At 42.2% G+C, this 17,803-nt stretch overlaps 1 protein-coding gene across 2 annotated transcripts in view; it reads left to right on the top strand.

The window, feature by feature from the left end:
- ABTB3 (ankyrin repeat and BTB domain containing 3) overlaps window positions 1-17,803 on the top strand; it is a 166,078-nt gene that overhangs the window by 123,874 nt on the left and 24,401 nt on the right. For both annotated transcript variants that reach the window (XM_065743075.1, XM_065743074.1), the window contains exons 5-10: window positions 7,302-7,467; window positions 10,570-10,659; window positions 13,888-13,989; window positions 15,109-15,202; window positions 15,305-15,440; window positions 17,135-17,355. In XM_065743075.1, the coding sequence (XP_065599147.1) occupies window positions 7,302-7,467; window positions 10,570-10,659; window positions 13,888-13,989; window positions 15,109-15,202; window positions 15,305-15,440; window positions 17,135-17,355 (809 nt within the window). The remainder of the gene's footprint in view (window positions 1-7,301; window positions 7,468-10,569; window positions 10,660-13,887; window positions 13,990-15,108; window positions 15,203-15,304; window positions 15,441-17,134; window positions 17,356-17,803) is intronic.

The following is a 17,803-nucleotide window of genomic DNA, read 5'->3' as shown; positions in this document are numbered from 1 at the left end:
TAATGCACTCAAAATTGTGCACTCCTCTCTATCCCGGAGATGAGAAAGAGCCGCCTCATGAAATCAGAAGGTCAGAGGGAAATATTTTTTACAAAGCCCAGAGTGGTACCATAACTCTGAGGATTAGTAATAGCAGTGCCCAATATTTGAGAAAGATGAAAAATAATCCAAGGAAAATTCCAGCCCCGTAGTGTAACATCAATAACATGCAAGGCTTTAGGATGGTTTTAGAAGCAAAGACTAATTACAGAGGTTGTTGAGGGGAAAATGGGATAAAATGTGACACAGATTTTCTAAAGATAGAGCTTGCCAGACTAATCTAATAACTTCTTGATAAGTGATTTTCTACCCCAAGGAAATTCAGTAGATTTCATCTTTCTAGACTTGAGTGAGCTATTTGTTGCAGTCCATGCAGAGAGCTTTTAGTTAAAACACATGAGCTCGGGATTAGTGAAGGAACTGAGAAGTGAGCAGAGCCTGGCTTAGAGAGAGGTGACAAGGGGTGGATTGGCTGCAGTGAGGTTACAACCAGAGTTATTCAGCTCTCCTTTTTTAATTCTCAGAAAGGACTTTGGCACAAATATTAGCAGTGTGCTCATGATGTTAAAATTTGCTGATGCCATAGTATTGAGAGGCATTGTCCAAACAGAGGAAGTTTGGGAAATCATCCAGGAAAAAGTGGACGACCTTGAGGGCTGAGACAACAGCAATGGGATGAAGTGCAGTTTTCCACAACTGTAATGCAGACACATGAAGCTTAGTTAAAAACCAATACCTAGGGTGGTTTGTGTGTAACTTACACGCTGTATATATTATATGATATATTCTGTATCAAGAGCTGACTGTTTGAATGGGGTCAGTAGAGACTATTGTGCAGTATTTAATCACAGAATGATTGTGAACCATGCAAGTGACTTTTTTCTTAGCTGTGTAAAAAAAACAGTGCGATTTGAGGATGTACGAACTGGAAAATACTGGTGCTCTATGGGTGGAACTGATGGGAAGTGATGTGGAATGGCAAATATCATGTCCATGTGAAGAAAATATTCACAATGGACCTGGCAGAGAGAAATGGGCTTGGGCAATTTGAATTTTGTCAAAATGTTGTTTTAGAGGAAGGCTGGAAGAATGGGTCTCATGTAGCTGAGCAAGGTGACTGCTGAGGGAATGTGTGGCTATTTTCTATAAATACATCAGGAGTAAACACCACAGAAGGGAAAACACTCTGTTTAAAGGGCAGCAGGGACACAGAACTATGTGGACATTAACAGGCCGTGAGCAAGTTTAAGCTGAAAGTGCAGATGAATTCAAGCCTTGCTACTGAAAGAGACAGGGATTATTAACACTTCAGTGTTGTATGCTTCTATAGTGGCTGCCCCATCCCAGCCTCACCCAGATCTGCCTTTACAGCTCTGATCCAGAAAGGTCTCCGGGCTGTTTCTGTATCTGAATGCCTTTGAAAATCTGTCTTTAATTGAAAATCCTCCTAATTTCCAATGTGCCTTGAACCAAGAATATATAGTCTGCTTTTCTGTCTGGGACCAGCCCTCTTAATGAAGGTTCTCTAGGAAAATAGGATTATCAGACTCAGGAATGAAGCTCATTTTGCATGAGGACATCATTAGCTCACTGTAGAGAGTTTTCTGAACACCATGGAAAGGGAAAGACACAACAATGTAAAGGCAAGATGTGCTATTTTCTCATTTCAGAGCAGTTTCTGCCATTTGCCATGTCATCTAAATACCATACTGCACATACGCTCTTCTTACTTGGAAGTGAAATAGGAAGAGTTGAATTTAATATTTTATTTATGGAAATCTTGTGCTTGTACTAGAGCATGAAAATATAAATAGACTTAATAAATAGAGATTTGGAAGCACAAAAATATTTCCACTGCTCTTTGCTCTCTTTTAAAATGCAGAGTAAGGGGCTGAGGTTCTGGAGAGAGAGAGTAGAAAATTGCTAAGAAAAATCCACTATTTAATTAGATACAGCCACAGTTAAACAGGAACGGTTGGTGTTCGCCTACCTCCTTGGATGTCCTTGTTCTCCCACAAATTTCCACTAATCCTTTAACACCAGCCATGTCTATTGCCGTAATTAGGCACAAAAAAGCCAAATGAGCAAGCGGTTGCAAACAAGCTGCTTGACAAAATCCAGCAGACCCTTGGGGCAGATGGTGACGGTGGATGAAGGAGACTTTATTACTTAAAAGATAGAGCATGGGTTTCTTGAGGTGAATCACAACCTGTGCTGCCAACCAACTGTTTGAAGGCAACAGTAATGAAAAAAAAAATATTGATCAGGAGGACCTTCTCCTTGTGTTCTCCTTCACTTGCACAGTAGAACACACTTGTATTTTTGTAGGCTTAAGAATGCAGTCCTTTTCGTTTCGTTTTGTTTTTTGTTTTGTTTTTCCATTGCAAGTAAGTTCAGCAGTGTTTCATATACTCCTCTTCTACATATGGTCCTGAACACAGTCAGGATACAGGTAACAAAATATTGTCTTCCACTAACTAGAGAAGACTTGTGTTATCTATTGGTTTGAAAGATTAATTTGTACCCAAGCTTTCCTCTGCTACGATGACCTTATTCAAAATCTGAAGTCAGATTCTGTTTTGAGTATGGTTTCTGGCCTATATACGTGGGACTGTAATACTAAAAGTGTTCTGAAATACAGATTTCGGTCTTGATTTTATAGTTACATCACTTTTTAAGTCTGTTTTCCAGTGTCTGTAACAAATCTGTTTTCAAGCCTTTGACAAGAATAAGAGATTGCTTAATAAATATCCAGTGGAGTTTTATTTTCTTGTCCAATTTGGCTCCTGATTAAAGTAAACAGAGATACTTTATGTCCATGTTAAAGAGTAGTGCTCTTCATCACTTTAATCAACACGTTTGTACTTATGTTTTGCTTTCTCTAAACTGCAAATGCAAATGATTGTCTCAATATAGTATTTATATTGCAGTCCTATTAATATCAGCTGTGTATTCCCTTTTAAATCATGTCATTGAAAAAAGACTGCTCACAAATTTAAATCAAACCATCTACCGCTCCTGCTGCTGCTGTTGTGTCTGTAGTCTCACTGAAGAGCCCCAGGCAAGGAACAGGACCCTTTTGTGCTATGGGCTGTGCATACCCAGATCAAAACGGTGATCCTTGACCCCAGGAAATTAAGCATTGCAAATGCATGCATATTGGTAGCTAAAATGTGACTCCTTCTAAACTCGCAACCAGCTGAACTATAATTTCTGACGTGAGACCTCATTCATATTTAGGACAGAGGCATAGTGAATAAATTCAACAGAGCTGAAGAGATGGACTTAATTAATAGATTATCATTCTTCTAATTGAAAGAGCTGGTGATTGGGTCCCAAGTGGACAAACAAGGTTTTGCTTCTTGGATATCAGGATGATGATTTGCTCTTTTTACCTGAGGGAGGCATTTGTCCTGCTGCTCACCACATTCAGCTTTCCATTTCTTTTAAATTAACTATTAGCTTGTGGTGCTGGCACATATAGCTTAGAACATAATTAGGATGTTCTTTTTTTTTTTAATTTATCTTCATTTCTATAACATTTACAGAGCATTGCATTTTTTAATTGTCCACTACTGACTATGGCAATAATCCCCTCCAAGAGAACAAATAATTAAAAAGCAATATGAGAACTGCTGCATCTACCAGTTACGATGGAAACACTTTGAATCATCTGTTTTCCCAAATGTATTCAGTCCGTGAGTAACTTATTAAAGATCCACGCAGACCCTTTCTTGGACAGTCCAAATGAAAATGACAGAACTTAATGTTTGTAACAGCTGCCGTAGAAATGCTGCACTCTGTCGTCATAAAGCGAGTTTGGGAAAAGATAAAAATAATCTGCTCTGCTGTTAGGAGCCATTATAAATGAAGAAGATTACCTTTGACTCCTGTCAGAAATGTGAGTATTTTGGATTAGGATAGAATGTCATGGTCACCGTGCAGAATTTGACAGTGGCCATTCACAAATAATTAACATTACCATGGCATTGCCCATATGATGCCACAGTGAAGGTAATTATGTGCAGTGGCAACACTGTAGTGATCTTGAAGATAACTGCTGTAGAAGCAATATTGGTGAGGAATTAAAAGACGTTTAGGAGCAAACCTCATTTTTAAAATATTCAGAAATATGGTTGCAGCTTAGCTGTAAAAACAAAATGAAGATTTTACCTTCTAGTTTTCCTTCTACTTAAGAAAAAGCAATGCTTTGCTTGATTTAGGAGAGGGAATGTTGGTGAGTTTATAGGCCGTGTGACTGAACCCCTGAGTTATGGGGACTACATCATCTCCCGCAGCCCTTGAAGCTGGCAGCCCTGGATGGATCCTGCCCTCCTGGGACTGTCCCCAGCGAGAAGAGGGGGAGAGCACTGCCCTTGTGATCTGCTCCCCCTGTAGCTGTCCCTGTTGATGAAGAAGCACCTTTTTACAGGATGAGGATTTGAAAAAGGACAAACTGTGAGCACTGGCAGCCGGAAGATCTGGCAGCAAACCGAGGTGGCCTTGGAGGGGACATCCAGCTGTCAAGCCGGTGTCAGTGTCCTGTGTGACTGGAAAGATCACAAATACTTCTTGGCAAAAGGGCTGCAAACTGGCTGTGCAGCCGGGGATGTTTCCAGTTTCATTTCTTTGCAGGCACAGCTTCACAAATGCTTCACAACTCTTAAGAGTGACCCTGAATGTTTAGCTGACCTTAGTCAACCTACTATTTTGAGCTTCTTTCCCATCCTTTCCCTACTTCTTCATAGCTTGTCAGTGTATTCATTGCATTAAAAAGATGGGAAGTCTGAATGTGTCAAGCCTTGGTGCCTGCTCTCTTCCTCCATAGCCTTGAATCGAGACTTATTTCCCCAACTGATTGATGAGTACTAATCTACTGATACCCAAAATGAGTGGTCATTAATGACTCCCCTTCACTGCCTCTGAGCAGGCGAAGTGACGTGCTCCTAGGGGAGCAGATCCAGCTCTCAGAGGAGTCACTTACAGAACAGTAGGTGTTGTCTGAACCCATGCCAGAGCAGAACTCTGGGCAGCCCATACAGAATAAGTAAGATAGGCCCTTGTTCCTTCTTCCTTCTTTGCGTGGGTGTGCAACTCAGGTCAAAGTCATATTTTTGGGGAAGAGAAGATCATCAGCTAGCATTCTGCACCAAGTCTGGCTGACGTCAGTGAAGCTCTGCCTGTTTCTGCCAGCACTGATTTTGACCCATTTTATTCAGTGTATGTTATATATCTTGGTACAAATGATGAAGCAGTGGCTTGACACAGTCAATGATTCATAGTGGCAGACACCTCTGCAGTCCTCAGAGGATGTCTAGATCTTTCCATAGCCGTGCTTCACAGAAGAGCCACCTTGTTTTCAGCCCAGAGTCATCTGGAAGTGGCCAGCTGGCCCAGGCACTCCCTCTGGGCACTGAAAATCCCAACATCTACTTGTGAGCATGCTTTATCTTTGTTGTACATTAAAGGAGGGCACAGATGATCTCTAGCATCCTATGCTATGGGGGTAGCAAGTACCAAATGTTGCTGTAGCTCTTGTGCCAGAAATGTGCCATGCGGTGTGAACATGTAAAAGCAGCAATTACTCCTGTGGATCTCGGTGTTATCAAGCTCAGCCCTGCATATCTGTGCTGGTTTTTCTTTTTCCTTAAAATTGCTCAGCAACATCTGTGCAACAAACAGCGTTGTTATGGTTTTCATTGTTCATCTCCCTTGTAGGCATATCACTTCTGCATATCCCATTGCTGCTGTTACAGTGTATTTATTGTGGCTGTGTTGTATGTTGATCTGGTGGCATGCTGTTGTGAGGAAGAATCATTTTGCTGCCCCCCCCAAATAATGGTACTCCAAGCTTGCTTTGTTTGCATTTGTAGGGCATCAACTTTTCAACAGACAAAGCCAAAACTGAACATGTAGAATGAACAGCACCAAAATACCTTCTGGTTTGTGGTCCAGTTGCAGCCTAGCAAGGCAAAGAGCAAGCTCGAGCTCAGATGCCAGCTTCAGTACTGAGCCCTGCAGAAGCTTTGATCAAAATGCTTTGTATTTCCAGTTTAATTTTCTCTCCTCTGGTGAAGAGCAGTACCTGTTTCTACATACCACTGCTTCTACATAAACAGCGTATTATTTGCATATTGCTGTTAAATATTAAGCAGTGTTATATATTTTATAAAGCACTGATACAGCACTTTGAAGAAGAAAATTAAATGATAATGATGTTCTGTTTATATTTTTTTTTTGTTCGCTCCATTTTTTTCCCATTTGAAATAGAAAACAAATACATGATGTCAGTTTGCAGTTTTCACTTTTGATCTTGATTTTGTTTTTCATTCATAAGTAGCCCCTTGTTTTCTGACCTGGTGTCACCGGAGAATCAGAGTGTTGTTTTTCCAGTTCTTTATCCAACTTCACACCAAAAGCACTGTGGATTTGGACTCCACCCTGTACCCAGACTCTCTTCGGCATGAAAGAAAAGCAAATCTGTCTTTTAATGAGATGAAACCGAGTTAAGTAAACATCAGATTTGAATTACCTTCTCTCTCTGGAGCTGTAGATTCATATCTTGGCTAAATAACTCCTAGCCCTTCATCCATTTGAAATGGAGATCTTGAGCAGCTTACAGTTTGTAGATCTTTTGAATAAGATCTTAAAAGAATGATATCCCATTTTGTTATGCACAGCCAGCAAGGATGCATGGTATTTTGCCACAATTACCTAGCAAAAATGCTTTTCTCTTCCCTACTTGTCTATGGGACTTGTTCTTTCTGCTCCGCAGAGGTTCCTCTGTTACTGGGGCTGTGCTGGTAAGACACTTGAAGGCTTTTGGAATGATGTTGTTTTCTCTTTGTTGTATTGTCAATGATGATACATTCATTTGATGTTAGTTTAAAGCTAATTGAACCCACTAAAACTTTTCAGAGTCTGGGGGGACTGGATCACCTCGCCATGCGGAGAAAGAACTTGTGGTGAGAATACACTGTGTGTTGCTTCCATAGGGGAAAAAAACAAGTGAAAGCTCTTTTTTTTCCCATTTTTAAAAATAGAATATATGATTTGTCCCATGAAAGACAGACAAAGGGCAATCTCCATTAGTATGCATTAGCATTTCCCATTCAGCACTTTCCTTGAGCGTACAGGTCAAAGGAGAATGAATATGTGCATGACCTACATCCTTCAAAGACAGGGCAAAGTATTATTTTCCTAAGGGCAGCAAGGTCTGTCCTCTGTCTGTCCTCTGAAGGTGTTATTTCTCACGTTCACAGAATCGACGACTGTTTTTGTGCATCTCGGAAACTGGATGCAGTTGCCACTGAAGCAAAGTTCAAGCAGGACCTGGGCTTCCGGATGCTCAACTGTGGCCGAACAGATCTAGTTAAGCAGGCCATATCCTTGCTGGGGCCGGATGGGATTAACAGCATGAGTGAACAGGTAACAAGACAGAAATATAAAGAAGAATTGAAACGTGAGAGTTTTTACTGTTTATCAAAGAAAATGAGCCCCAAATGCCAGTTAAATGTAGGCTTAATGCTTTCCCTGTGTTATTTTGCACTGAGTTAAAGCCCCACCAGGTGAACCACTAAACTAATTTTGGTCATTTCAAGTCTTACTGATTCTTTAGAACTGAGGTAACTCAGCATGAGGGTGAATATATCTCCTGGAATCTTCTTAACAGAAAAGTGAATCAGTCAAAGCCAGGAGAGAGCTTAGTCTTGTGCTGAATACTTAAAGCAGTTTTAACGTGGGGCAAAGCTTTGTGAGGTGAACACATTCCAAGAGAAACTGCCCTAGGATTTGCAACACATTTCGCATCCACCACCAACCCCCACAGCAGGAGAAAGTTAAAGCACACTGAGTCGAACCCTGTTTGAATTGGTCTTCTAGATGGGAAAGCTTCTCTCCAGTGTTACCACTCTATTAGTTTTTGTGGCCAATATCCACCTACCAAAGAGCCTTGATTTCTCTGGAGTTACTTCTCCAGGAGGCCAGTGGTTGTGTCAGGGGATAAATGTACCTGCTGGCAGCAGTCTGTTGGACTGTGATGCTGAAGATGTCATTCCCCATTCCCATGAGGGCAGTGATGGACACAAATATTACAGTTTGCTCTTGAAAGGAATTTCCCTGAATTTTCTGATGCCCCCAAATGAAAGTCATGGTTGGGTTCTGAATGGGTTTAGGTCCTCTGAGAGGAAAGCTGCTCCAGGAATGTGAGTTATGTTGAATTCAGAAGCTTCAGTTTGGGTCAATATTGGGGATTTGTTTGAAAGAAGCTTTAGAATAGGGCAGTACTCTCTGCAAAAAAAGATTATTAGAGAGCCCATTCTAAGGTTCAAACATTATACTTTAAATCATTAGTATTTTAAGTTAGTCTGAATCTGGAAACTTTTTGCAGCGTATTTCCTCTGTCCTCCAGGCTGAAAGCTGGGAATACTCTGCCTTGATGAATCAAAGTACTTAATCACATGCTTAACTCTGAACACATGCTTACATCCCATTTGAGTGAAAGTTCTTAAATGCTTCCCTGAACCAGACATCCCACGTCTTACAGGGCAGAGCCAGAAGTGATACAAGGCTGAAAGAAAAAGAATCATTTTTATTTTGCCAAAACCCTAGTGCCCTGGGTGTTGGTTGTTACCGTGTTCCTTTGTGTACAGCAGTAATGATGGGCTCATTAAAAACCCATACGTTCCACGTGCAAAGAGTGGGGTTTGAAGGATGCTGCAAGGCTGAGCTGCAGAGCAAGCCTGGGGATAGGTAGCAGGGGCAACAGTGCAAGGAGAGGGGAATTTGGAAACCCTGTAAAACCCTGATACCACAGCATAACATTCAGGACCCCTTTTCATCAGTGGTAAATCTCTCATCAGTTTCAGTGGGTCCAGAAGCTACGTGTGGTGCACAGGCAGCTCCTTTGCATACACCAGGGTGCTGGAGTTGCCATGGGGCTCCTGGCTGTGCAAATGCTGGGTCGTGCAGGTTTTCAAAGTCATGTGCTAAATGCTTGATGCAATCATTGACTGACACCATTTAGAGAATTCGAAATAATAGTTTAAGTTGCCTTAATTTTAAGCTGCCATGCGATCACCATGTTTCAAGACCCAAGCACATTTTTTTGTAGTTCTGGTGGACTCATTTGCTCTGGTACTGTTTATTAACTGCCAAAGGAAATATTTTGCCACTGTCTGAAGCTGAATTCGTTTCAAATTCTCCTTGCAAGTAACTTCAAGTCACCCACACCTGTCCTTGCCTGGGGTGAAGTTCTTTCTTAATAATAGCAGGAGGCCCAAATTCTTGTTCCCTTTTGCTGTATCTCCAAAAGCACTCTGCTCCGTGCATTTGAAGGGAGCTGTGTCTACCTTGAAGGGACAAACCATAATTTTTATTTTTTCCACAATCCTTCCACACATAAAGTGCCTGCTGCCTTCAACCCAGTGTGCAAGCAGGAAGAACGGGTTGTTCAGCAAAAGCAGTGATGTTGGGCTCTGGCCAGGAAAAGCGGTGCTAAGGCTCTGTGTCTGGCCATGCAGGGCAGCCCCCATGCCTCTCATAATTTCAGTTTGTGGCAGCACTCAGATTAAACAGTGAACCCGCTGCCTTCTGACTGGAATTTTGTCAGGGAACCTTGAGAGAGGCTACAAACACACATCAGAGGTAGCCACATGCTGCAGTAAATGTACTGCAAAACAACTGGTGGCTGTTGGTCAACACCACATATTGTATTTAATAAGCAGCCTTTTCTATTATAATTTATAGTAGATTTAATGATTTTTTTCATTAGTAGATTTAATGATTTTTTTCATTGTGTCAACCACAGTACTACTTATCTCAAGGGAAATGGTGATCAGGTATTTCAGATTAATACAAATTGCATAGTGGTGGTTCTGTAGTGAGGGGTCAGTTAATCTAGTTCTCCTCCATACAGGAACTTGCTTTCCTAGAGACAGCAGCTGTTAAGCATTTCATTTAAAGTTAAGTCTTTGTTTACCAGAGAGTGCTATACAAAGCATTTGCATCTCCAGCCCCTGATGGTATCCATATGGAAAAAGCTGTGCCCCAATCTACTTTGTCATAAGAGGAGCTCTGGATGTTTTTAAAGGCTCTGTCAGTAATTGAACAGTTAGATTTTAAGAAACAATGAGCATAGAAAACGGAATAAGATTATCATTTTGTAAAACTATCAGTGGGTATATGGTTGTTTTGATAAGAACACTTCTCTGTGGAGTCCCGCAGAAAAGGCAAAGATGCTGAGTTTTGAACATGAACGTGGACTTACAGGCCTGGTTTCAGTGGCTATATTGAGAATGTCAAGGGTAATGTGGAAACAAAACAGCCAAAGTGACAATGAAATTGGAGATTTTTCAAAATGGTTTGTTTTTGCTGGTCTGAGGGGCATGTCTGTAACAGAGGTAATGGATTTCATTAAATACATAATGTTAGTTTTGATTATATATACTTAACTAATTATTAAAAAAAATCAGAAGAGTTCTGTGTTAAATTTGTCAATTCCTTTGTTTTTTAACTCCAAAAAATGACTAGGGCATGACTCCACTGATGTATGCTTGTGTCAGGGGTGATGAGGCTATGGTGCAGATGCTGCTAGATGCTGGAGCAGATCTGAATGCTGAGGTGAGGACTTTTTGTTGGTTGTATCTTTGTTCTGTTGTTTGTTGACATCTTAAACCACCCCCTGAAACAGCAGCAGAGGGAAAATCCTGAGAAATAAAGATTAAATTATCTTGTCATGGACAACACCACTTGAAATGAATAGTGAGATGAGACTGCATTAGGTTAACATTTGGATTCACTTCACAGAAAGGGTCAAGTCATCGGACTCACCCCACAGGTAATTTTTAGTTAGTTGTGTTTGCATACTGCAAATGAAAACGGGCATTAACGTTAGCACAGAGTACAACTCTGATAATAATGCAAGGAATCCCTGAATCTCAGCCGAGTTAAAATGAAGAGGGTAAAAGAAATGTCTGTCTGATAGCCTGCTACAGCTTGTGCATTTGTATGTCTTGGGATGTTCTGTCTAAGCATTCCCAGCACACAAGTGCAGTGTACGTTCCCCTGTTTAGTTATATGAAATGCTTTGGTCTGAAAACTGTTGAATGAGGAGCTCGAAGCTTCCAGAATATTAACGTCTCTTTGGTGAATGCACATCAAAAGCTCACACAATCTGTCCACCAAACAGATCGTGGTCTGACTCAGTGCAATGCAGGTATGTACATTTTTAAAGAGCTGTTTGAAAACCCACAAGAGAATTATTTGTTAATGATTCCAGTTTCAATTTGTGGAGGTCATGAGTAAATTAAGCTGTCTGCTTCACTTATCTGTGTTCCATCTGTTCTGTTTGGATTTGAATGAGCTGATAAATCGTAGGTGCTGCTTTCAGCCAGACATTTTGCACTTCTAAAAAATTTAATTTAAAAGTAGAAATAGATACTACCTGTACAAGACTGATAGTTGTTACTATCTTATTGCTCTTTGGTGTCCTATGTAAAATCAGCTGATGATTCCTCGTGGAATCCACTCTCACCTCTTCCTTCCCACAGTTCAAGTGAACTGCCTTTGTAGCTGGCAGTAACTGAACACTTGAACCCTTGTTAGCACTCCAGATAGATAGACCAGAGATTGGATGAGCATGGGCTGATCTCTCCTGCTGTTCTGATCCTATAGCTCAGAGCATTATGTGGTTATCACTAGGAGCAGAAATCCTGGCCCTTCCAATTGGGCCAGTAATCTTCCAGACTTGAACCATATGCAAATTTAAACAGTTTTGTCTTCCTGAAACTGCTGACATCTGAGAGAACAGCTTCAGTGAGAAATTTGAACCTCCCTGATTCATTTCTGTAGAGTGTTTGCTCTCAAATCAAATGAAAACACTTTGGGACAAGAACTATGAATAATTATGGTGTGCAATTAGAAGATGATTTGTGCACACCACAACCAACTGTGCAAATTGGGCAATTACAGCAAAAAAAGGCAAATCAGCCATGAACAAAAATAAATACCCTGTCAGGTGCCTGCATCATTTTTCTTATTTCACTTTGCAAATCAGTTATATATATATATATATATATGTATGTATATATATATGTATGTATTTCCAAAAGTAGCCTCAAAGGCTGGGTGCTGCCTCCATTTCTGTCGAAAATGGACTAATCTCCAGATGTCCTGAGAAGCTGCAATCCACTTTGGAGTGTGGGACCTTTAGATGCACAGCAAATCTCAACTGAGGCTTTAAAAGCCCTATCAGCCACAGGTCTTTTGCAAACACCATGTCAACTGAAACAAATCACTAACCAAAAAGGAGCAAAGGAGTTAAAATGACTTCATTTTCTTTGCCGCTTGCCACGGGCTGCCCCAGACAGCAGTGGGAATCCATGCTGAAGGAGGAGGTGTTGGACACTTATCTTACTGGACCATGATGTCCATCCTTACCCTCTGCTGCTCTTGCTCCCCAGTGTAAATTCCTGGGCTCAAAACTGCTTTATCTTCTTCCTTCTGAGCAAACTCACACCTGAAGAATCCCAGTGCCTGTGCTCAGGCACCAGCAGACTTCTCCACTTGCACCAGGGCTTGCAGTGTGCTGCTCCATACTGGGCATAAAAGCGAGAAAGGGCACTTCAGCCCCCGCTCTGGCAAATCTGAGTGATGCAGCCAGGCACTGGTGCAGATCCACTCTAATTGTGGGATCTGTACAGACTCTTCAGATTTTGTCCTCATCCCTTGTTCTCGGGATTGAGGGCTTGGTTAGATGCTTCTAACAAAATGCTGCATGTGGTGCTTGGAAATGTGATCTGCTCATGCAACTAAGCATTTAATAACTGGCTTTGGTTCCCTACATTGTTAAAAGTATGTCAGACGAGTTAGCGAAGGCATAGGTGGCTGATAAGACAGAGAGGTGGTGCATCTTTTACTCTGATTTTAATCCTCATTCTAAGATCAATAACAAGATTTTGAATTTTAGTATCACACTCCATCCAAGTGTGCAAGCTCAGATTGCAAATGTTCATTAAATATTACCTCCTCTGTGAACCTTATCAATATTAATATCCCCATCTTTAAGACAGGGAAACTGAAGCAGAGAGTGGTTCTCCATCTTCCCCAGTATCTACATTAGAGGAACCAGGCACAAAAACATAAAAAATTGAAAGAGCAGTGTAAAAAATACCACTTTTTCTGAGAATACAGTTTGCATCGCTTTCAGTTAAGCCACCCTGCTCTGTTCTAACTCAATTCAGACAGGAGAAAGCAATGAAAAGGACTTTTCTTAAAAAAGAAAAAGTCATTCTGCCTCATCAGTTCTCAGCTGTCTTTTTCCCTCCGGTGGAAGAGGAGGAGCCTGGAAGCACTGCTGGAAAACTCCACGGCAGGGACTGTGATGTGTCTTTCTTGATGTCAGTGACAAAAGTCATACTGATTTATGCAGAAAGAATTCCTTTGGGCCTGAAGCAATCCCAAGAGCTGGGGCTGTCGATACACAGTCTGCAGAAGTCAGTAGGAGCGGTCCTTAGCCATAAGCATCCAGATCCATCCGTGCTCCCCCAGCGTGCACTGCTGTAAACAACTGTGGATGTTTTGACCTTGTCCAAAATTGGTGGCCAGTGGTTTAGATGGAGCTACAGTAGTTGGTAAAAAGACTTCATTTGGTTTAACGCTATTCAAGCTGTCAAATCAGCGTGAACAGTTTTAGTATTAAGAAATTTTTTTTCTGGAAAAAAATGAAACCAATCATTTTACGAAGCACCTTTCCCAGGTTTTCTATTTCACGTACTCCCTCACGTGCCTGGCTTTCAGGCAGGTTGATTTTATTACTCGTTAAAAAAAATAACTTTAATTTGTTTGTAGGTTGTCAGTACTGCTCATAAATACCCATCCGTCCACCCTGAGACCCGCCATTGGACAGCTCTGACATTTGCTGTGTTGCATGGACATATTCCTGTAGTTCAGGTATTATTGTATTTCCCTACCTGCATCTCATTCTTTTGTTTCTCCTCTTTAGTTCCAATTACACCCATCTCAAACCAGTATCCTCTTGTCATACTCATATTGGTTACTTCTGCTTCTTCTAGAGTGTACTGATATATAATAGAACTATTATATAACAAATACGGTGTTCAAACCTTAACCAATATGAGGTTTAAGTAGGACAGTTTTAAAGCAAACTTGCACCAAAGAAAGTCTGACAACTCCTTGTGCTCCTTCCTGACCACTTGTTTTATGTGTCTGTTTATTCATTCATTACACTTTCTTATGCTATAATACTCTAACACACACCAGACGGCTGCCTTGGTGGGGAGAGGCAGACAGCCACAGCCATCACTCTGTCCCGAAGGGAGAGAAGCTCTCGGTCTCCTTACCTGAGCAAGGTGTTCTGTGGGATATGCTGGTTCTCTGCTTTGGCATCTCAAAAGTCGAGAAGGTTTATTCTTCAAAACAGCTGTGTCTATGGCACATGTAACGAAGCACCAAAACATTGAAAGCCTAAAGACATAAATGGCCAAGCGGGGTTAGAGGGCGGGCTCCATCCTGCTCTCCTTGGCCACTTTTGTTTTCAGCGTTGTTATTATTCATGTGGATGTGTACCCGATGGAGACCACAGCTTCTGGATTCATTGCTGCGATTTGTTCTTAATGGTTGCCTTTCTTTGGCCATGTCTTTGTATAAAAGATGGAGGCAATTGAAATCTGTTCCATTTTAAGATGATACTGGGCTTCTAGAAGACCATAAAGGAAGGATGCTTGTTGGGCTGATATTCAGTATCTCCATCTTCAGTGCATTACTTCCTAACACTGATCTTATTCGCATTTCCCATTCAAAAACACTGGGTTACACTTTTTTGGCTCTGCGCTTGGACACCAGTGCTCCTGGTGCCTTGACAGCGTAAAATGAGCGAAAAAAGGAATCAATTTGCCTCTAAAATAATGGGCAGAACTTGCATGTCACTTGTCTCCATTGTATCTGGTTTGCAGATAACAAGAAGCCTTAGACTTTTCATTCGTCACTGTTCATCAACTCTTGAACACTGTGGTACCCCCAGTTGCTCTAAATGGTGATATTTCTTTCTAGCTGTTGTTGGATGCTGGAGCAAAAGTAGAGGGTTCCTTGGAGCATGGAGAGGAGAACTACTCTGAAACTCCTTTGCAATTGGCAGCAGCTGCCGGTAAGGACTTTCTCCTCTTTCTGTTACGAATTGTTGAGATGTGTGATTTAGATGAGCAAATAGTGGATTCTAAAAGAAGTAAGTGTATCTCTTGACTTGCAGGAAATTTCGAACTGGTCAGTTTGCTGTTGGAGCGAGGAGCTGACCCCATGATAGGAACAATGTACAGGAATGGCATTTCCATGACTCCACAAGGTGACATGAACTCTTTCAGTCAGGCTGCTGCGCATGGACACAGGTAGAGTGGGAAGAAGTCTAGTGGCATCCTTCACGTGGTTGTTTTCTTCCTGGGAGTCTGGTTTGAGCAGATGGGTGAAAGTTCTGCATGAGCAATTAAACAAGCCACCAACTGAGCAGAGATGTAAGGCTTTTTGCTAGCATGTGAATTTACCAGTTGGTGGTACAACCTGCTCTTTTATATTTGATTGGAAAAAAAAGAGGAAGGATATTCCTCGTGGTGTGCTGCAATGTGATGTTAAACGGTAGCTGATGTGATGATGGGAAGGAATGCCAAAGACATTCCTTCTGAATTTCTTGTTGATGTATTTCTGAAGTTCGGGGTGGATTGTGTGTGTGCTGCTGCAGCCTTCACTGTCACTGAACAGAGTTTCTGCATCTGTGTTTACTGTAAACCCGTGTGCTTATTGTTGTATGTATGCTGCAATTTTTTTTTAAGAAAGTAATGAAATGAGTACCTGGCATGCATGATCTTGCAACATTCAGGAGTTAACTGCAGCGTAATGGATTAGTATTATGATCTTCACGTTCCTGCTTTTCTGATTGTAGCCATCCAGAGGAACATAGATACAGGTTAGAGACAGTACCTACCGTCTGTTTGCTTAGAGAACAGCTGCCAGTGTAAACAACATGCTCACGGCATGTCAGGGTGGGTTCAAACAACACTGCCCATCTGGAGCCTGCGAGGGATCTCTGGGAGGACAGACAGGACGATTTGTTGCTGGATTCTCACATTCACTGCTCAGGCCTTGGTTCCAGCTGGTCTGAGTGAAGCCATGTGCCTGAGGAAGACTTGAGGCTCTCTGAGGCTCAGCTGCTGCCTGTTCATATCACAGACCCACAACTTACTTCTGAGAACTGGCTCTTACACTCCTACCTCTACACTGCCCACACAGGCTCCCTTTTCTTTCTCTCTCTCCCCAAACCACTCCTTCGTCTGGGGCACCCCATGGCCTGCTGCCACCCCGCGCCAGGTTCCAAGCAGGTGTGGGGAGGATGTCAGAGTATGATGGAGATGGGATGGGGGCCAGCCTGGCTTCTCTTCTTATAGCCTTGGCTATGAGCAACTCCTTTGAGATTGATGAGTTTACACTGGTATGAATTTGAAGGTACCCAGTCTCCGGCTGAATTTGGGCTTTGGTTTGTGATGGCCCAGATTTGATTGCCTGGCCAGAGTAGTCCCAGATGTGCTTGAACCTGCCCTGACTGGCCTTGTTGAATGTCTATTTGCTCTAGCTTTCCCAAATCGCTTTGAGTGTTAATTGAGTGGTGGTGCTTTCAGTAGTTCCAGACAGCTCCCTTTTCAAGTGGCCTCCTTGGTGAAAGTCCTGAGAGCTTTTCCAAAAGTAGTTCAACCTTAATTTGATGGTTGGGCAGGTGCCAGAAGTCATGAGACGTGTGGGAGTCATGTTTAGCTCATGGGTTTGTGTTCCCACAAAGTTCCTGCCACTTATTTGATGTCTGTACAGTTGCTGTCATTACAGCAGCATCTTGCAGTCATGGTCTGGTGGGCTAACAGATGGGCTAAAAGGAGTGGTGCTTGCCTTAGGACTGCTGTAAACTAGTCCATTAATTGGAGTAATTTCTGACCTGCCTGCTGTATAGGTGTCCTGCACCAAGTACTGTCGCCACTAACTCTACTCTCCTGCTCTCTCTTTCTCTCCCTCCCTCTCTGTGTCATGCTGTGATTGCCAGGAATGTCTTCCGTAAGCTACTTGCTCAGCCAGAGAAGGAAAAGAGTGATATCCTGTCGCTGGAGGAGATACTGGCGGAGGGGACAGACTTACCTGACTCTGCAGCAGCTCCACTATGTGCCAGTCGCAACAGCAAGGCCAAGCTGAAAGCCCTGAAGGAGGCCATGTACCACAGTGCCGAGCATGGATATGTGGATGTGACCATTGACATACGGAGTATAGGTCAGTGCTGCTGCCTTCTCTGCCTCTTTGGAGATACCACTGTAAGAAATGTGTCTTAGCTCAGGTTAGCTCCACAGCATACCCTGCTCAGAGGCACTTTTCTGCAGGACAGCGTAGTTTCTACCAGCAACCATCTTCACTGCTGCTTGGCAGAGCATTAGCTAAGTCTCTGGGGCAGCGTTTGTCTGCTGCTTCCAAAAGCTTCTCTTTTGCACTTTGCCATAATGCAGTCCACAGTTTAAACATCTTTTTTTTTCCAAGGTTTATGAGCCTTTGAGGGAAAAAGCAGTGAACTGGCTTCTCAGTGTTCCGACTGTGCCAGCATGGGGCTTGAGCATCATAGCAGACTGTCTACTTCTTTTCATGGCAGAGGTGGTCAGGAGCAGAGGAGGGAATCCATCTGGACTGTGTGTCCATTGTTCTGTGCCTGATCTCCATTAACCTGTCC

Source organism: Cyrtonyx montezumae, unplaced genomic scaffold (assembly GCF_038088225.1).
Source record: "Cyrtonyx montezumae isolate F1298 unplaced genomic scaffold, pur_monq_1.0 scaffold_3, whole genome shotgun sequence".
In the NCBI taxonomy this organism is placed as follows: domain Eukaryota; kingdom Metazoa; phylum Chordata; class Aves; order Galliformes; family Odontophoridae; genus Cyrtonyx; species Cyrtonyx montezumae.
The sequence above is the reverse complement of the archived record's forward strand: the minus strand, read 5'-3'. Positions and strand labels throughout refer to the sequence as shown.